The sequence below is a fragment of the Anas platyrhynchos genome, chromosome 6 (assembly GCF_047663525.1).
Source record: "Anas platyrhynchos isolate ZD024472 breed Pekin duck chromosome 6, IASCAAS_PekinDuck_T2T, whole genome shotgun sequence".
Classification (NCBI taxonomy): domain Eukaryota; kingdom Metazoa; phylum Chordata; class Aves; order Anseriformes; family Anatidae; genus Anas; species Anas platyrhynchos.
In genome coordinates, this window is record NC_092592.1 from 10,472,864 (window position 1) to 10,494,183 (window position 21,320).

The window sequence follows — 21,320 nt, forward strand, 5'->3', positions numbered from 1 at the left end:
GATGTCTTCCTGTCATTACCCAGAACGCATACTGAGCCTGTAGATTAATGGCTCTCAGTTACTCATCTGTGAGCCATTAAAAGTCCATAGTTTATTTGCTGCTGAGGTGATCTTACCCTTTGGTTGCTGCTTTAAATGAAAATAAGTGGACAGTACTTGATTTCTGTCAGTATCATAGAGCATGTTGGGTCACCTACAGGGAGCTGAGGAGTATGAATGTAGTAAGAGGGAGATGAGTGAATGAGATGGTTGGAAATGATGAGAAAAAGTCATTGTATGACCGTGTCTGCGCTAGAGTTGGAGACTGAGCTTAAAGGGGACAGGTGGTGTGACCTGAGGGCACCCTTTCTGCAGGCCCTTTACACACCTTGTCCCCTGTGTGGAGCAGAGTTGAGTGAAAACCATGCTCAGCCCCAGCTGTACCCATGATATGGATCCTACTGCAATGTGATGGGCTCTGGAAATGCTGACCTGGTGACACAAGTGGTTTCCTTGCACAGCCTGGGGAAGGCAGGCTGCATGTGCATTGTGCAGCAGACAACATTGATCTTTTGCACCTGTGCTGGGGAGAGCAGGAGCCACAGGAACACATTGGTCAGCACATTTACTGAAGTCTCTTGCTCCAGAACAGCTCTTCTGAAGTCACTGGACTCAGCTGATGCTGGGCTTGAGCGGTCTCCCTCAGGTCAGTAGGTCTTGCCTCCCAATGTGGGTCACTTGGCAGCTGTTTCTTACTGCCAGTGTCACTAAGGGTAATGCCACATCAGTAACACGGCTGACATCAGCAGGACACCTGCACTGCCGCTTGCAATTACTCTGCGGCCTGAATCGTCCCTTCCAGACTCGGGCAATGAAGGGACTTCGCGTGTTTCCTTCCCTCTGTGCTGAAGAGAGAGTATTGGGCACCAGAAAGACAGCTTTGTCCCCTGATTTGGCAAAAGGCTTTCCTTTTACATAATAAATAGGCTACAAAACCAAAAGGTTTGCCTGTATGAGCAGGGATAGCCTGGTGTCTGGTGAGAATCTGCTTAGGAAAGGCAAAGCCCTCTCAGGCCCCAGTGGGATAAGCCTCAAACCTGATAGTTTTCCTTGGAATCAGGAACAATGCAGGGATTTAGGGGTGGGTCACTTTCCATCTGAAGTGACTCAGGAGGACAGTGAGTGCTACATGCTGGTGCTTTTGGTTGTGGTTTCCACTTGAGGCCCACACATCGGATGGAAATGTCAGGAGCGATGGGAGAGTTGTGCACTAGTGCTTGTACATGTGCAGCAACCAGACAAAAGCATTGTACCCATTTCTGGGGACAAGAAAGGGCAGCAACCTCACCAGTCCGAAGCTGCACTGCTTTTATTCCTTATCTCCCACAGAGTGTAGCAGAGGAAGAACTGGGTATCTCGTCTGCCCTTACCCAGCTGCTCACCAGAGGAAAGAGGCCTCGTCAGTCAGCCTGAGCTAATGCTGCCCATGCCGGGGCTGACCACCCCAGAAGCTCCCTGGCAGATGTGGGCTGTTGCATCCCAGCAGCTCGTTGGTGGCTCTGGCTGTTGCTGTGCTGCTCCTCAGAGAAGGATCTCCAAATCACAGTCTCCAGAGAGATTCTGTGTCAAAACCTGATACAGCACATCAGTTAAATTTTGAACAGCACACTCTTGACCTCTGCAGTGAGAAGAAAAGTACTTGCTGAAAAAGTGTTCCATAATTGCATGTGGTTTTAAGACTTATTGATTATGTTACATTGGTTTACTGAAAGATCTTAGTTGATGCATTCCTATAAAAGTAAAGAAGCTAATATCTTACTGAAAAAAGGCAAAGTGAAAGTAATCCAATTATGCTGCTGCACATAGCTGGGATTTTTAATACTAATGTTGTCTTAAAATTGGCTGTCTTATAGTTCAGTAAAAGCTGCAGTGGAGAAGATATATTTAGCTGTAGTTGCTTTGAGATATTACTGTTCAGTATGTGTTTTTTTAAAAGGTACACAGAACAGATTTTTAAAGAGACTTGTTTTTGGTTTACTGAGCACAAATATAACAGAATATGTTTTTAAATTAAACATCAAAGAAATAAATAGAGGGACTTGGCTGAAGCATGCCTGCACCTGTCTATTGTTAAGCTTCAGGGAGATGGCTTCTGTTTTTAGAGCTAAGCACATGCGTAGTACTGCTTGTAAAATTGAGGCCAAAACCAAAATGTTTCCTACTGCAGTTTCCCCAAGGAAAGTCCAGTTACACTTCCTATCTTGCCAAGAGAAAATATTTTTCCACTGTGGCTCCTAGACCAACCAACAAAAAAAGAAACAAAAACCAGCAAAACCCCAAAGCATTTGGGCTGGCCAGGTGGGTGCATCTCACGTATGCAAGCTCTGTTGGTGAGCGTGGCAGCCTTGGTTGCTCGGCAGGATGTGGGATGGCTGCACAGGCAGCCTGATCCAAAACTAGCTAGAGCTTTGGTTTTAAAACCAGTGCTTTCCAAGTCAGCAAACAGGCAACAGCTGTAGCCCAGTGATGCAATGTATTAGGAAAAGATAAGGAACAACCAGGGTGCTTTGCGCTAATCCAATTTAGAGGCAATATTAAAGCCATGGATCACAGTAGCAGAAGTTGTATCTGAGAGCAAAGGGACATAACTTCTTCTATAGACAGATTAAAGAAGAGGTATTGATTACTGTCACTGGTATCAAGCATCTGGGACACTAATCAGCATCTCTGTTGTGCATTTTAGTAATGAAGGAGATCCATGATTCAGCAGCTGGGAGGCAGCAGGATTGAGCAGAAAGGGAAGGGAGTCATTGCTCTTTTTATTCAGCTTCTGTTCAAAACCCAACGTTAAAACTGGTCATGCGTAATTTTTTTTGGGGGGTAGGGTTATCTAAAAAGTTAGTCCAGCAGGATATCTTACATTTTAAACATAACCCGGATAAGTTTACTATTTCCCATATGTTTTTTAGAAAACAGCTTGCAAAGTCTCATGTATTCTCTGAGTAAGGGCTTTGTGCCAAGGAGGGAATTAACCCATTAGTCATTTAACAGTTAAAAGTGACTGTTAAATGAAATCTGTAAATCCCTATGAGATACTTTAGTACTCAGCATTTGCTGCTGATGATTTGTGATGCCAGTACAACATAAAATGGAGAAACCTGGGTACTCTCTCGGATCAGATGTCGATCTAACATGCAAAAAGGACTGTTCTTGAGCATCTTTTGAAAATGAGGAGGCAAACAGCTTTCACTAGGACCAGATTCATGGCACCTGAAATAGGACCTGCACATCCCTCAGTAATCAGCAGAGAGAAAGCAAGCAGCATGTCCAGAACTTGTCTTGGGAGCACATTCTTGAAGTTGTTTGGTGACTGTTCCTGCCAGTGGGATGTTACTGACCTTCTTTGGGGGTGTTGATTTAATGTGTAAAGCTACCCAGGATGAACCTGGGTTGTCCTGTGCCTGACTCTTCTGTGTGCATTGCTGCTTGGCTTGCCCGAGTCCAAACTGTGACAGCTCATTCCCATGCAATCAAATTGTATCCTCCCAGCAGGTATCTCATGGTCATGCTGACCTGTGAGGGAGCTTATCAAAATACTGTGATTTTGGCCAGTGCATTTGTTGTTCAGCATAATGGAAGTAAACACCTGTGCTGGAGTTCTATAAAGTACTGGTTGGCAATGATGCTATTTAAAGCACAGTCAGATGACTGTGTTAATAATATAAAATATAATGGCTGGAAATTCCAGTTTGCCCTTTCTGTACAGTACACGTGAGGAACTGGAATCTCATCTCTCTCACAGTTTTATTTCTTCCTGCAGTTCTTGAAACCTCATTGCTTTTGGTACAATTTTATCAGAAGGAATACTCTTTTTGCATTTAATCCTCACAGGTTTTCCCTGTTATCCCTTGGCTTCTATTTATTATATAGCTCTAAAGCTGTCTTTCCAAAAATACCAAGAACATCCTTCCTTATTGCTAGAAATCCAAAGCAGTTAGGGTTAGTACTTAGCTTATTGCCTGTTGTAACTGACATTTCCCAAGCATAATTTCTGATCATACTGGATCAGATGGTAGACTGAGTTCATTAAGTTGAAAAGCAATGCAAAATGTTACTTGAACATGTGGGGCTAGATACATGAATTTTGCAGGTGTGAAATGTGTGATTGTGAATGTTCAGAGGCACTGACCTGTTGACATTACTTACATTTTATTGTGATTTCTGTTGTTATACATTTTCACTACATTTTCAAAGAAAAAAACAACAACAACAAAAAAACATTTAATTTGAAGAATCCTGAAGGACTTTGCCAACTAAACAATGTAATTCATAGCATGTTGTGTATATTCTTTATGTGGATGAAAAGTAGAAGAAAAAAGTAAGGTAAGAAACCTCCAATGCTGGCACTGAAAATGCCAAATGTCTAGCAGCAAATGTAGCCAATAGCTGATGTCAGTGGATAAAGAAGAATACTATAGGTAATTGCCACTGCTTTGGGAGCTGGCTTAGGGAGAGTTTAATTTGCTGAGCTGGAATTTGGCCATTGCATCCATTTACCTCTAAGTATGCAGAATGCAAGCTGGGATCTTTGAAGGTTGTGAGGTGCTAAGGGGGTTTTGTACTTGGTCCTTAAATGAAATAAAACTGCATTAAAATACGGGGGAGCTTTTTAATGCAAAATCACGTATTTGTGCAGATATGTCCGCATATATAGTGAGATGTACTGTATTAACATGTACTGTATTAACATGCAGTGAATTTCAAAGTAATAATTGCATTTGTACAATCTTCTTGCAAATTTAGCACCCAAATGTAACTCCTGATTTGAACCAGTTTAACTCCCAAATTTTGTTAATGTTTGAAGGCAGTATCTGTCATTCTAGTAGGCCCACTCTCTTTGTGTGTTTATCATTCCTCTACAGTCCAGTGATTTTCCTGATATCACTGCTAATTATTTTATACACTATGGATTTACTTGATAGGCTAATTAAAGCAGAAGAACAATACCAGGAGCAGTGCATCCACCAGCAGTGTTGTCACAAGAATCAAAGCTGCTGCCCACCTTTTTGCTTCTTGCTTTGTAAGCTTTTAAGTAGTGGGTTTTTGACTTTGTATGCACATGGCAAGATAAGATCCAAGTGCTGAAGTAATTGGTAACAAAAATATAGGATGCTGGTTATTTACATTCCACTTGTATCTCTACTAAAAATCCTAAGTGAGGACAAGAGTAATTAATTTTTCTTTGGGTCATACACACTGATTTGCTGTTAGAAATATGGATGGTTCTTTTTTAAAAGAAGGTTTTCTTACCACTAATTTTAGGAAATATGATTCATGTCAGTAATGACATGGTTTTCCATCCTGGAGCAGTCTATCAGAGCTCCCATGAGGATTCATTTTAGTTTAATATTCATAGATGAACTGGCCCTTGTAGAAGAGCTTTTCTTTTTTTTCTATTTACATTTCAAATAGTTCCATGGAATTGTGTAGGAGCAAGAGAATTGTCTGATGAATGCTGATGGATACAATAATATTAATGTCATTAGCAGTGTTTAGGAATTAAAAATAGATCACACAAGTTTGCATGTGACTCTCCTTTATAAAATTTTGTACTCATTTTCATTCTCTTACACCGTGTTTATTGCTATTTTAATCTGAAAAGAAAATGCCTTATCATCCAGTCTGCAGAATGACATCTGCCATAACCCAAACACAACACACCCCATGGAAAAGGTTAGCATTGTGCGTCTAGTGCGGGTTCTTTTTGCCAGACTAATATTTTACTAAGTGCTTGAACTGAGCTTTTGTGGTAAGTATCCTCTTCTAGGGAGAAAGACATTTGCTCTGTAAATCAGAAATGACAGTTTATAATGGTATGGTGAGATAGAGAGGGAAGAGAAGTGGGGGAAATGAAGCTGAACTTTACATTATGTAGGGACTGTAGGTTCTCATTACAGCCTCAGGAATCCTGATCTACAATTCTTTGCAATGAATACATCAGCTATGCTCCCCACAGAGCTTTGTATGCAGGTAGGTAGGGACAAGATTTCCTTTATGCTTTGGGTAGGAGCAAACCTGTTGATTTTTATGTGGGTCTGGAGCAGGAGAGAGAAATAAATAGCTTTATTCTTGTTTGTTCTTTGTTTTATGTCCAGGTGACATTCCCTGTCAGCTATTGAGAGGAGCTTGTAAACCACTATTTTTCTAATCTGCAGGCTTTATAGTTCCACAAGATGGTGCTTGCAACTCAAATCAAAATGGAAGTCATTCCCCTCCTCTTGAATTGTCTGTTGTTAAATCTCAAATGAAACCCAGTGTTGTTGTGGAGAGTACTTGCATGCTGCAGAACATACGATATTTGTTAGCATGAAAAATCTAGCTGAACTTAAAGCACAGTTACTAAAGTGCATTAATAAAGAACAATTTCTGATGCATTTGTTTTCCCTTTTGATTGTGTTCGTTGCTTTAATTTATACAGTCAATCTGTATTGCCTGTCCTCATAATTAATGAGGTTCCTAAATAAATTACATGGGCATTTGCATTAGATTTTGTATTCAGATGCATACGTGCTTTTCCCTAACTTTGAGCAGGAGTGGCCCGTGCAAATATAAGCAGTCTTTACTAATGGTGAAAAAGATATCTTTTAGTTAGTGGTTATACTGGTTTCATGTCTCAAGAGCGTAGTACTTCTGTAGCCAGTAAAATCCAGTTGATGAGGGCCATGACTTACTTTTGTTTTAATTCAGGATCAACACTATTCTGTGCAGTTTTCAGACCCATAGCCTAGCTGTCTGCAAGTTCAAGTGCATTGGACTGGGAAATATTTTAATAGATCCTTCTTTATTAAGGATGAACTGTGTATGTGTGTGGAGAATTGTTTGGCTAAACATAGCCTTTGAAAAGATCTGTAATATTTCCTACCATTACAAAAAACTTAGGTAAGTTATTGGAGAGCTGACTTTATCCAAAGAAAAGTTGGATCGGTGATACATTGATAATGTATTTTAGATGTCTTTTAAAAAACACATTAAGCCTTGGCTCATCCGAAACAGCCTCAGAACAATCAGAGCTTGTTAGCTACTGCCCTGGAGAAGAATTGAGAAATAGAGAAAATTTTTGGTTCTGGGATTATTTGCAGAATTTACAGAGAAAAGTTTGATGGCTTGTCCTGGAAGTTCACAGGATGTAGTTTCATTTTTAGTGAGTAAAATCCAGCATGCTATTTGGATGGGATAATCATTTTGGGGAAAGCACTGGGCTGCAAAAAAAAACTATTGCATACTAAAATTATATTAAATACCACTTCGTGTTTTTTGTTGAGGGGTGAGGGAGAAGGGGAAGAATTAGGGAGTGCCATCTTTGTGTGTTCATGATATTTTAACTACTCATCTCTTGCTCAGAACATGTTTTATTGTAATGTAAATGTTTATAAATAGGAAAATTGTAGGATAAGTAGGAAGCTACAATGTACTTGCCAGGGGAAAGTCGTACTGAGTTTGCTGGAACAGCATCTTAAATGCTTGATTTAGTCTACTTGCAACATTTTATTTTATAAAACTGTAGATATTTATTCCAAGGAATAACATAAGAGTGTTCTGTCTTGTGATTTTAGCCATGTGTTGTCAGCTCCCAGCACCAGGGCACACGCTCCTGCTCTGCACCAGTGGGTGCAGCCGGGCTGTACACCCTGCTGGGCTCCTTCCCCACTGTTGTAGGGACTGTGCCCGGCAGGGTCCCCACCCTGTCGCAGCAGGCTGGGTGAGGTGCCACCCTTCTCTGAGACAGCTTCTCTCCCACACAGTGAGCCAGTGAAGCACCTTCTCATCTGGCCCCAGCTCCTCTCAGTGCTTCTGTGTGTGATTTTTATTTTACTGAGGCAAATAGATAACTAGACGAAAGCGCCTACTTATTTAATGGTCAGCTTGTCAATTAAATTTTGATCAGTCAGAAGAGGTGTATCTGCATCAGTGAGTTTTAGATCTGTAAAACAGATTTATAATGGAAGAAGATATTCAGTACCCTAAATATAGCAGCTGCTGCCTCCTCCATAATTCAGTGTGAACACTAGCTAGTTAGTCGTGCCAAGGGACTGCTTTTTGCTGAAGCGTCATGTTGGTAATACAGATATAAGAAATACTACTGCTGTACAGTGATTTCAGAAGCTCCGTGAAAGCAATTTAGCATCAAATAAGAAATAACAGTTCACAAAGAAGAAAGGAAATGTGAGATGTAGCTACAGTAGTAGCTCCTCCCAAGGAAAATAAATGCATTGCTAGTAGGGCAAAGCTAAGCAGGTTAGAGAAAATAAAATATGGCCGTGTACGCTATCGTAATGACTGATGCTGGCATTGCAAGGTGCATTTGTGCATCTGTTCAAGACATTTGGTATGAAACCTGTTATCAGAAAGTCATGAGCCTATTTTCACTAGCATAGCTGTGTCATTGCTGATTATAATAATCACTAATTATATCTGCATAAGCCAGGTCAAAAAGCAGTAGTAGTCTCACCTCATGCAGAGTGTGCAGTACATTTTTATAAGTATAACTTGAGTATTAGACACAAAATATGAGGCATGTGAATTAAGGCAGTGCAAAGAGAGGTACATAGTTTCTTCATAGACCTTCGATAGTTGTGGCTTCCTTGTATTTTGCCTATAAAGACAGGAAAAGGCATCCTTAATTCTTGAACAAGTTTTAAGAGAGCTGCCTTACTGTAAAATGAAAGGTCTCTTGTTGTAGCTTAAGGTGCCCGTAGGAGAGCTGGAAAGTATCATGCTGCAACACGGTATAATGCACTGTCAAATTTCTATGCATCTTGAAAACTCAGCTCTGTGTTTAAGAACTGTGTATCCTACAGTTCTGTCCTGCTCTCCCATCCTTAATTCCTAGGGAGACATAGGAACGTTGATGTTCTGAGGCTGCCCTTTTCTGTTCCTTTTTAGTGTTAAAGTGACTTCAGAAAGTGTCTGGCTTAAGTGTGGCCAGCATCTCGTGTGTGTAATGCATATAAAGAGATGCAGAATCAGTAGCAACACTTCAGGGATAGCGTTAATATTTCGGCAAGCTGCCAGCACTATGGTGAGAACTGAGAGACACGTTTATGCATCTGTGCTGACAAATGTACGTCCCATTTGGAATGCAATTTGTGCAGCTGTCCTCGTTCCCCAACTGTATGTCAGCAATGATGAGCTTGATGGGCAGAGTGCTTTTTAGTCGATTCCCTCTGTTTAGGGGAAATTCCTGCATAACCTCAATGCTGAAAAGGCAATAATGACTGTTGTTACTGCCCTACCTAAGATTTGGGGAGGAAGCAGCCATGGAGGTTTCTTGTATTTGCTACTCAGACATTTCAGTGTGGAGGTAAATTTGGGGGACGGTTTCATACCTGACCAGAACACTGATCACAGAGAAACTGGAAGTTCAGTGCATTATATATATTACTTTGTAATTTGTGCACTCCTTGGTTTTACACTGTTCACAGAAAAAGCTACAGGAAATAATTTACATAGCTCACAGTGCTTTCTCCTTGATGCACATTTCCTTTGAAAATGATAGCGCCATATGAAAGGAAGTTGATAGGGAGGAACCTACTGAACGAAGCACTTACTGAATGTAGAAGCTGGGCTTTGGGCATTTTTTCATGACAAATAAAAGTTAATATTTTTTTTTGTTGTCAGTTTCTGTCCAGAACTGTGGATGTGTCCCGTATAACACACTTTTGCGCACCGCTGACCTGTTCGCATGTGTCCCAGCACACAGTGCCCTGGAGAACAGCAGGCTGTGGCCCTGCAGGAGCAGGACGTTTCCCATGCTGCAGCTGTAGGCAGAGCTCAGGCTAACTTGAAATTCAGGGGTTTTTGTGTTCAATGGCATCCTTTTTTAACCTTCCTCTGCCTCTGATGCCGAGTGCAGTTTGCCTGCAGGGGAGTTTTGATGCTTCTGTATCTCACAGAACCATTAGAAATTTAGATGCTCCCTTCATCTACCTCCTTACCAAATCCAAAATCATTTCACTAATCTCTTCCTGTTGATGTTTTTAACTCCGTTTTTTAGTCCTGTTCTTAATGTCTGTATATGTTAGAAATCCAGTTACTCCATGGGCAGGCTATTCCCATGTTTTACTGTTAGGAAGTTTCACCTTGTGTTGGCATGTGAATTTACAGTGTAATAATTTGGCTGTAGTCTGTACATCTGGCATGAGTAACAGGCTGATTGTTGTCTAGCAACCTTGGACATAATCCTGCTCTATGAAATTATCTTAATTTCATTCAGGAACAGAGTCAAATCATTAGTTATAGTTAATCCAGTGGTTCCATTTTTCTTTTATTGAATAATGCCCCGCGCCATCTATAAATGAATAATAGCAAGCCGCTGTGATATATCCTAAATGATGGTTATATAGGTAGTGTTCAATGGATGAATTAGGTTGTGTTTATTTCACAGGGTATTGGATACGTCATATGACATACTTCCCATGGTGAGCTGGTACACGTGAATACTGCTCTTGGTGTTTCCTCCTAATAAAGGAGGAGAAAACTTCTGTTTTCATTTGAATAGTTCCTTTAGATGGAAGAATGAATAAAGTCAAGAAGCAAAGTCAAATTTTTTTTTTTTTAACAGGGAGGCCTGTTTTTTATTTGTTTTGCTAAGCTCTTGAGGAGACAGTCAATTGTAAGGTATACTGGACAACTACAGCTTTTGCAGTGCTCTTGGAATATATTACATGATAGAAGTCTCTTCTTCTGTGCAGGAACCATGTCTGAGCGTTTTGAAACCATCTGGCAGTTCTGTGGCTTTGTATTGCAGTTATGTTCAGAATAAGCAGAAAAGATAGACAACAGAGAGAGGGAGTGTTTGGAATAGCTTATTTGCCAGCAGTCACATTTCTGGTGCTTAACTTCAGTATGAAATACTTTGCTGTTGTCACCATGAATCGTATGATTAATTTTTTGCTCCTGGCAATTGTGGAATATTGAATATTGCTAGAAATACAATCCAGACAGAGAGCCAACTTTGTGTCACATGGCTACCATACACAAATGGACAGTGTACTTCATGTAACATTCCTCTGATACTTTGATATTTTTTCATATATTCTTAGAAATGTTTTTACGTTTTCATATACATATGCACCTACAGACACCATCAGCAGCCTGCTGGTAGTATTTTTTATTTTTATGTTTTTAAACATAGAAGTTCCACATTTACTGAAAATGCTGACTGTTGCTGTTCACATTCAAGGAATCTCCACTTTCTGGGTTCTATGCTCCACTGAAGTATTTCAAAGGGGTAGCCAAGGCAGTTACTGTTCTCAATTTGTATAAAATGCCAATTTTCAGCATGACTTGGAACAAGATGCATGGCATGCAACAAGCCATCTGATTAATCAGCAGAGAATTTGCAAACATCAGCAATGCTTCAAGATGATATAGGAAGATTTTATATCATGTCTCCTTATGCTTTCCATATATAGTACTTTGCCCTTGCTCTTCCCCTCATCTCCAAGAGAGTTCATGGGAGGTTTGTGGTTTTACTAAACATAGAGCTGCCTGGAGTCTCTGCCTTTTGTTTTGTCCCTTCCTAATTGGCTTTTAGTAGTTAGTTTTCAAGCATGATGGTGTCAAGTCAATTTGTCCAGGAGTCAATCATGTGATTTTTATCATGATGATTATGTAAACGCTTACTCCAGCTTGCAACTTTATTGCCCTAGGTTTTTCCAAGGGCTTATTGAGATGCTCTCCATAAAAAAGTCAGTGACATGGGTGTCTTCTAGGTGGTAAAGGATGCATTGGTGGGAGAGAAGGAAATAATAATAAAGACAAATGCTTGTAGCTGGCTTAACTGAGGCTGCTGCTGTTGGTGCTTATGGGATGGGTGTAATGAAACTGCTGCTCTCCTAGTTCTTTATGATTCTAGAGTGGTCTTGACAGCAGGAAGTTGCCTCGATAAGTATCATCTTGAGCTTAACTTTCATACAGTGGCTGATTATGGGATTTCTGTGATACGGTGGCAGTGGTTTTGTAAAATCTTTCTCTAGGATACAGGTCGGAGATGCACCTGTAGAATCAGCATATTGAAAAGAGGAGCTAATGCTACTGAGGAAGAGAAGAAACTGTTTAAGTCTCAGTGGTGGAAGCTTTGATTGATATATTTTGAACATTTTAACACTAAGATTGGGTTTTATCTAAATGTGTGTTCCACTAGGTCCTAATAGTTCTCATTCACAGTGGTCAGAGTTATTTTTGGGAATAGTCTGCTGGTGTTATAGCCCCAAGGTAGATGCAAGTTGGAGGAGCTTTGGAACTTGGGCATGCAGACTACACCTAATGGATGAAAATGAAGGTGATCTTCCACAAAGCTTGAGATGATTAGCAGGGCAGAACACAAGTAATGTAACCATACCCTGAAAGCTTGAGGAAACTATACAGGGTTAAGAAATGGAATTTGAAGTGGTTTTGTAGATAGCTGTTCACACTCTTCAGGCATACCACTCATACTCTACATGTATCACTTATTTAGTCCATAATCCTGAGAGCTCCTTGCCCTGCTGTATGTAGCGTGGAGGTGACGCACTGGTGGTGAAGTAATAGGAGCTGTTACGGATCTCGAAAGAGTAAACATTGCAGCACTTCAGCGTGTGTCTTTCATGGGCATTTGGAATATCTGAAACATGCTGAATTTCACAGGTCACAGCAGGGCTGGCTTAGAGGCATGCTGTTTCGAAGTATGTGGAGTCTTACAAAATTACTTGAGGCTATCCTTTAAAATGATCCCATTTCAGTCTTTGAGTTTTGATCTTAGCTGCTCTTGAGGAAGAATAGGACGAGACCACAGGCTTTCTCTTCAATCATTTATAAAGCTGCTAAAGAGAAATTTTAAATATTGTGGCAGAAGTTACAGGATTTTCTTTTTAATTCTGCAGAGCTTTAGATTATTTGGGGTGATGGCAGATAAGTATTTTCATCAAAGAAGAAAAAATAAAGATTTACAGATTTTGTAGTTTCTTTCTCTTCAAGCAATAGATTACTCAACAGCACAAATAAGATTCTTTGGGGAAAATAAAAAAGAGTATCTTCATGTTGCTGTGTGACCTCAACATAACATTGGGAGGATTGTTTCTCTATCCTTATTTTATCAAGTATATTCAATTTTTATAGTATGCTTCTGACTATAGATTTCTAATTCCGTGAACATTTTCTAATAGATGAACTGAGCTGGCAGCATTTGAATGGTAGTATAGCAAACATAATATTTGCATGATGGATGGTGGTTGATTGGGCAGATAGAAGAACGAAAAGGTCGCATACACAAATGATGCTGATTGTTTTGGTATTTTGTAACCAGGAAAGGGTTTATTTATTTTGCTGTGGCTGTATGTTCTCAGTATCCATAATTCTAATAAATAAAGTATAATGAGTAAATGTGCTTTTTCAGTGTAGTAGCTTTGTAGAAGCTTGGTAGCTCTCTGTAGGGGTTAATAATGTAATGTGTTTGACATGGGGTCTCCTGCAAGAAAAGGGATTGTCTGTCTGATGAGGTTCATTGTTCCCCTCTCGTTCTGTGCAGCAAGCATTTTTCTGGCCTGGCATGTGAACCCGCAGCTTGTGGGTCCCACCTGCATATCTGGTCGCTGCGTAATAGCTGCAATTGAATTGCTGTTATAAAGTCTCAGCAGCTAAATTTTAGCAATTAGAAGTTTTTAAATGATTATATTCTGTATTTTGGATACTAACACTGGCTTCTGTCACGTATGAAGCCTCTACAACTGAGGACTCCTTTTAGGTATAAGTTGCATAAACACATCTGTAATGATGCTGTTTGTCAACCATTTGTTCTCTGGAAGGGGTGCCCAGAATATCACAGAACTGTAAGTCCACTGCTCTGGTGGGCTTTGTTTGTACCTTTACCTTTCAGAATTGTTTGAAATATCAGTTTTGGGGAGAGTGGGGATGGGACCACACCCACTATTTCCTTTTGCAAAATCTGGATCAGTAGTTCCAGATTGTTTTAAACTATTTCAGCTTTCCCATTCTTTCCCATTCTTGGGAAGATATTTATATTGTCTGTGTCTCATGTCAAACCATGTTTTTCTTTCTGCTGAATTCTGCCATGTGTTGCTTTGTTTGTAAGTTGCTTCCAAGCCAGTAATCATAAGCACTCCATCTGGTTTGGGAGCAGAGTAGTGATAATGTAAAAGGACATTTCCACTATTCTGTTTAAAAGAACCCTCCATCTGTACCAAATCTGCCATTTTACTGAGATTGTAAAGGGTTTTTGTTAGTAGATCTTTTTCAAAGAGGGGAGGAGATTGAGATTTTTTTTTTCCATGCTTATCTACTCGTTACGTGATTCTGTGTGCAAGGCTCTTTCTCTTTCCCAAGCTGAGGATGACTATAGGAATGTGCAGTTCATGTAATTTAGAATGCAAAGTATCAAAAGGATCCTGTTTTTTTTTTTTTTTTCTGATGTCTATAACAAATTGATTTTGATATTAGTATCGAGCCTTTGCTTTATTACCCTATATTAATAGCATGCATGTGAGAACCCATCCTGAATTCTGTAAAACTAATCCACAAGGTTAAAAAAATACAGTGTCAGTATGATTTACGACATGAGCTGTCAGAGCTGAATTGATGGATGGGAGTGTGCTCAGATGACTTTTTGGTGCTGTCAGATTTCAATTTTTCTTAGCACTTTTCCTTTGTAAATCTGATGATTGCTCTTTTAAAATTAATGGAGGGAGAATTAGCTATCTTCTCTTGTGGGAATGTCACAGCCTGACCCCGGATGAGTTTGTGGAGGTTAATAGGCAGTGGCCATCCACCGGTCTCGTCAAACCAAGAACTGTTCTGCAGGTTTAAAAATTTCATGTGATTCCTTTGGATCCCATTCCAAAAATCATACTTCCTTTCTTCCTGTTCTCAACCAAATTTTTAAAGGCAGAAGAAAGGTACTTAGGCACCTGTTTTTTTTTTCATTCAAAGCCATCCACTCTTCAGTTAGAAACAAGAATTTGGCCACAAGTTATTAACCCTGTTCTCTTGGTTTCCAGAACTGTGGTGTTCCCTTTTGGTATTTTAAAAATAGTTGTCAGTCTTCAGGACACATAGTAACACCAAATCAAAATTCAGTTTTAAAAGTTGGATATTTCAGGACACTCTGTTGTGACATCTCCTAGTGACACCGTGGCTGAGGTGGTGGAAATCTCTGTTTGAAATTGAAATCTCTGCTACAGGGAGCTCGGCCACAGATGTGTCAGAGAGGTAAAGTCATTCAAACTGACTTGGTCATCGTATTGTACTTAATTGAAGGCTCTTCCACCCCTGCGGACAGCTGTTAACTTCTCTGTGTTTAGTCGGTGGCAGAAGTGGGTCTTAGTCACAGATACTGAAATGCCATAAGCAAAAATGTACAGAAGCAGAGTGTAGTCGGTAATAATTAGAGTGCATCATCATTGATATAATGAAGTAATGTAAAGCCTGATCACCAGAGTGTGTGGCCTACATTACTTCTTAGTGATACATTGGGGCCTCAGTTTTTTGTACCTACCTAGGTAGTGCTTGGAAGCAACAAGTTTGGCATCGTAACCCAGGGGCACAGAACTGGTGCCCTGTGTGGTGATTCTACTTGATGCAGACATGGAGAAATGTTTCTTGAGAATATGAAATTATTCTCAAAAACTTTAAAGAGATTATTCCTGTATGTTTAGATGAGGCATTGGGCATAGCGGGTCTGACGCAAATATTACAGCTAGATCATTTTTCATTATCTTGCCCCCTTTTTCTGCTGTACTGGGGTCTATCAGTGTACAGCCTGTGTAATAGGGAGCAGGATATGAAACAGGCAGCATGGATCCAAGCAGTGCAATGTGTGCTGTGCCTGTGGAGAAACAAAGGGATGTAAGTAATCCCTTTCTCAGAAGGTAGACATTCTTTGTAGCCACTCCTAAAAACAGTTACTGTACGAAAATATGCAAGAAAATTCCTACTGTTGGCAATAGTTTTCATTGTAAAGGAAGAAATCTTTATACTGAAATTGTGAATTTTTCTCAGGCTTTCCTTCCCTCTGGGGGAAAAAAAATGCTCTTGATAATGCTTTTTATTTCTGTAATTTTGGAACTTGAAGTATACAGAGACCAGCCTTTTAGTTCAGGAAAATAGCCTCTAGAACCAACAACTTAAATCTATAATAATTAGTCATCAGAAAATCTGAATAAATATAAAATTAGCATGGAGGAGGAGGCAGGCATATGTGGTATTCAAAACACACAGAGTGTAAAATGATGTTATTGTTTCCTTTAGAAATAGTTCAAAGTAGTCTGCATTAGAAAGAGCTGATAAGCAGAATGACAAAAGCTTGTTTCATGAGTGATTCCAAGCAGCGGTGGTTTTCTGATCAGCTGATGCTGCAGCTATTTTGGGTATTCCACAGATCATGATTGCATGCACGGGGAATGATTGGAGGCTGCAAATATGGTAAGCGAGCCAGGAATCCTGGGACATGCTCTGTTACTAACTTAATAGTCTTACAATCACTTGTCCTTTGCCATTTAAATAGCCAGGGGAAGTCTAACAAGTGACTGTGCTTAGTTCTTAATTAAAAAAAAAAAAAAGAGAAAAGACAAAAAAGTACTTCCTGAGGCTGCTATTTTTAACAATGATGCAGTGTCCAAAGTGTTAACTAATTGAGTCATCAAGTTTCATATCTGGCCACAGAAAATGGCAGTGGAAGAGGGAGAATGCTTTCCAGAACAAGTAAGCATTTGTAGAGTCTGCATTAAGAGTGAAATCTGCATATTAAGTTTCTTAGATGGGTGCTTTAAGTCTTTGATTGTATGGAACAAAAGTAGATGTAGGAAGAGGTATGTTTCAGCTTGTGTATTTTGTGTTCTGACGTTTGGGTTACAGCGTAGGTTGCAGCAGCAGTCAAATGGTATATGGAAGTATTTGTTCTCTCCTTATGAATAATTGCATTCTGTTCAGGGCACTCTGTAGAAGACGTGTTAAAATTGCAGAAACATTTCATAATGTTTTGTTCTGTCATTGGGGCCTTAAGTAACCTGGGTATGCGTAACAGTTTTCTTCACTGAAATGTTTTAGCCAATCCTGCATATTTTGAAAAAAATATATATATATTTTTTTAAGGTGCATTTTATAAAACACAACTGTTTCAGTGATAATTCATAGGGCAATTCAACTGAAATATAGTCTGCTACTCTACTACGCTGGTAGCCTCCTGTAAGGAGGCACCCTATGACTCTTACTCTCTAGGGTAGCCCCGCTGACCTCCAAGGTGCTCCCTGTGTGCTGTAAAAATTCCTCATGTGAAGAAGCTGCTGTGAAACGGCATCCCTGTACCCTGGGACTTAGCCTCTGAAGGTCTTCAATAGCTTGAGTTATTCACGGCAGTTAAAAAAACACAAAGTTAGAACAATTATGCTTCATGTGGCTTTACTGCGGAGTTAAAATAGAGGTTCCCAGGAAGCTGTGGTATCCTGTTATTAGTACTGATAAGTGCCAAGCTTTCTGGAAACTTCAATTAATGGCAGTATTTTCTGTAGCTGGAAATGTTACTTATGATAGCGCCCAGCAGTTTACTAGCTGGTTTCCACATCAGCAATATCTTTGTGCTCTGAAAAAATACCCTAGTGAGTCCTCTTAAATACGTATGGTTTGGTTTACCTCCTGTCAACACAGGACTGGGTCGTTGCTCCCTGTTAAAAACCGTCTTGGAAATGCTGGTTGTTTTCTGGTGATACTCTCCTTGTTTGTAAATTCGTTTCCACTAGGAATTTCAGAACTGAAAACATTTATTCCTGAATTTTTCTTTGTGAGGCAATTTCTTACAGAGAAAGTTTTGTTATATTGTGGTGTTTTTTTTTTTTTTTTTTTTTTTTTTTTTATGATACTTTGTTGAATCCTTTCCTTTGTCTCTTGGCACAATAATAGTAATCTTCTGGGTGATAAACATCTTTGCTGATGCTTTACATGAGCCCGAGCAGTTTAGCACTCCATGAAGCCCTACTAGTTTGTGTGCCACAGCTTGGAGAGTAGGGTGAAATGGAAATCTCGCTGCCACCAAGCCAGGGGCCGGCGGCGTGCGGGTCGGCCGGCTGCGCTGCAGCAAGGCGGTGTTTGCTCTTGCTTCTCGGGGCTTTGTTACGAAGTGCCTAGAGACTGGTAGTTCTGTTAGTGTGTGCACTAGAGACTGGTAGTTCTGTTAGTGTGTGCACTGCTTGTTTATCGAAGGTGTAGTAGCTACTTGAAATGGAGTTGAGCTATGGAGAAGGGGTACAGTATATACTGGTTTTGTAAGTTTTCTCTTGCTGGCATTGCTTATGGTAAATTCTGCTTCTCATTCCATGTGCATCTAAATCTCCTATAGGTAGCTGTGTATGTTTTAGGCATAAAGGAGATACAAGGTCTACTTCACTTTGTGTTTATCCTGTAGATTTGCTATTCAGAAGTGATATTTTTAACATTGTATATAAATGGCTTATTTTATTATCAAATCCTAGGAAAAAATACTGTATAGAGCTGCTAGGTAGTATTGTTGGCCATAGCTTATTTCTATAATCATACAGTAAACTGGTCTGCACTTTAATAATTTAAATAAAAAATAATTCTAACTCTGTGCTTATTAAAACACTAAAAGTCAAGTTTTTAACCCATCCTGAAAAGTGTTAATTCATTAGGGAAATACAATTATTTTATTTGATTAAACAGTGATGTTTTTTCAAATGTACTGCATGGCCATGGTAAGAAACAGAGGTCGTTTTCACATGATAATAAACTATGGAGTCTGGTTAATGTGAAGTAAAATGTTAAGATAGTTCTGTTATTTTTATTTTTGTAAAAAAAAAAAAAAAAAAAAAAAGCTGAAGTACCTTCCTTGATGTTCAAATTAGCAGAGATCTTCAAAAAGACTCCAAACCTCTGGTGCATAGTGGCTTTGAAAGGCAGAAAAATACTGGTTCACTTCTGCAACTACAAAAGGGCCATGCAAAAATGGCACCCTTTACTTTGCAGTGATTTGTCTGTATATTTGGTCATCTTTTTCTCACTTGAAGAATAAAAACAAGCAATGTTATATTCTCTTCCCCTCCCTGATCAACTCAAAATACCTGTATAGCTAAGACTGTTCTCGGTGTTACTCACTGGCTTCATCCTGTTGATACCTGTAAACCCTGACCCTAGACAGAGCCTGGTTGTGCTAGCCTCACAGAATCACAGAATTTCACAGAATTTCTAGGTTGGAAGAGACCTCAAGATCATCGAGTCCAACCTCTAACCTAACACTAACAGTCCCCACTACACCATATCCCTAAGCTCTACATCTAAACGTCTTTTGAAGACTTCCAGGGATGGTGACTCCACCACCTCCCTGGGCAGCCTGTTCCAAGCCTCTGCGCTTGTCTGCACAGACAAGGCAGCTGTTTCCCCACTGGTGGGTCAGACTCCTTTTCCAAAACAGAGCTGTGTGTTTAGAGGCAGTGCTTGATTCTAGTTTAAAACTGCTGGTAACAATCGAAGGATTGTGTGATTTATAGTTTTTGCTTGCTGATTTTAGTGCTTAGGCTGGGAAAAGCAATTTACCCATTGGTATAGAATCATAGAATCATAGAATATCCTGAGTTGGAAGGGACCCTTAAGGATCATCAAGTCCAACTCTTGACACCGCACAGGTCTACCCAAAAGTTCAGACCATGTGACTAAGTGCACAGTCCAATCTCTTCTTAAATTCAGTCAGGCTCGGTGCAGTGACCACTTCCCTGGGGAGCCTGTTCCAGTGTGCAACCACTCTCTCTGTGAAGAACCCCCTCCTGATGTCAAGCCTAAACTTCCCCTGCCTCAGCTTAACCCCGTTCCCGCGGGTCCTGTCGCTGGTGTTAATGGAGAAAAGGTCTCCTGCCTCTTGACACCCCCTTACGAGGAAGTTGTAGACTGGTATCTGCAATAATTCTGAAATCTGGAACATGTGGAGTGATGAGCAAAACATACTGTTTTCCTCTGTGTGCAGCAGACAAGCACCCTGCATAATTCCTGCTGTGGCTTGTTCTGCCGTGCCTTTGTGGTTGATAGCAGTGCGGTGGATTTGAATGGATCTAGAGTTACTGGCTCATATCCACGACAGCAGAATCCCACCAAAACATGATAAAAGCAGGTTTTATTTGGTGGGGAAATCCAGCTCCCATAGAACAGCATGGCCAAGACAACACCACCCAGAGTATCCACTGGTGCTGGCCTCTAATCGGACTCAGGCGTCTTTGGCCTGAGCATAAACTTGTCTCCTGGCAGGCTGCTCAGCTCCTACATTTAAGAGCTGTTACCTGTCCTGTGTACAAATGTCCTCATGAGTTTAGGAAACACTAGCCAGGTTTTTCTCCTGAACAACCACAGGTATCTTAACCGGCCTCTGGCTCTGGGGAGTGTTTGAGTCTGTTGGTTTATTGGTTCCATTGATAGCTTCTCCTTGTACCAGGCCATATATATTTCACAGCAGGTCTATACAAAGAGGCCAGGACAGATTGTTCTGTAAATGTTACAAGGTCTGCTAAAGTAAAATGCTATTACAAAGCTCATGTGATGCCTCTAACCAGCCCTGCAGAACTGACTGTTACCAGGTTCTTGTGTTGTGTTGCAAATCTTGCCTTGGGGGTCATCTTAGTACCTGGAAGCTCTTTGGTAATTCCCACTGACCCCTCTGATTCTGTATCTGTCACATGAGCTACATGGGCTTTTCCAGACAGAAAAGCAAGGTATGCAGGTGTGTACATTGGAAGATGCTCTTTGCTTTTGTCAGAGGTTATAATCCCTGCTAGGAAACCTGTGTGGTTGGCACAAACTGGTAGAAGTTTGTGAATCCTGTAAGGATCCTGAGTGAAAAGTGTCAAGGCTTTTAAACTATAATAGATAGCTTTACAAGTAGCCATTCAAATGCCTCTTAAGCCCACAAAAATGCACACTTTAATTGCATGTGGGATTTGTGATACTTGTAGTGTAAATGGGTGTGTTGGAGCATATATTATTGCCACTTCAGAAATGGCTTGACCAGTTATCCTCAAACAATCTTTTGATTTAATAATGATCAAACTTCCAAGGCAGAATTATTTTGGTTTGAATATAAAACGGAAAAGTAGAATCAGAGTGGGAAAATTCCAGCTTCACTGTAGTAAAAGCTCTTAGTTTGTCTAAAACAAGTTCAGTAGCCTGTCCATATAGCTTATTTCCTGCAGTTTATTTACAGAAAACTTGTGTTAAGTGCTGACATGCAGTTCACTCTACTTTATCACCAGTAAATTTCACTTAACTATATCTGATTGAAGCATGTTTACTTAGTA

At 40.1% G+C, this 21,320-nt stretch overlaps 1 protein-coding gene across 12 annotated transcripts in view; it reads left to right on the plus strand.

The window, feature by feature from the left end:
* The window catches only part of ANK3 (ankyrin 3), a 355,138-nt gene that overhangs the window by 180,360 nt on the left and 153,458 nt on the right, over positions 1-21,320 (plus strand). For 2 of the 12 annotated variants that reach the window (XM_072040017.1, XM_072040027.1), the window contains exon 1: positions 16,493-16,734. The exons of the other annotated variants lie outside the window; for them this stretch is intronic. In XM_072040017.1, the coding sequence (XP_071896118.1) occupies positions 16,699-16,734 (36 nt within the window). In that variant the 5' untranslated portion in view covers positions 16,493-16,698. Of the gene's footprint in view, positions 1-16,492; positions 16,735-21,320 lie in introns of those variants that run through there. 12 annotated transcript variants of the gene reach the window in all.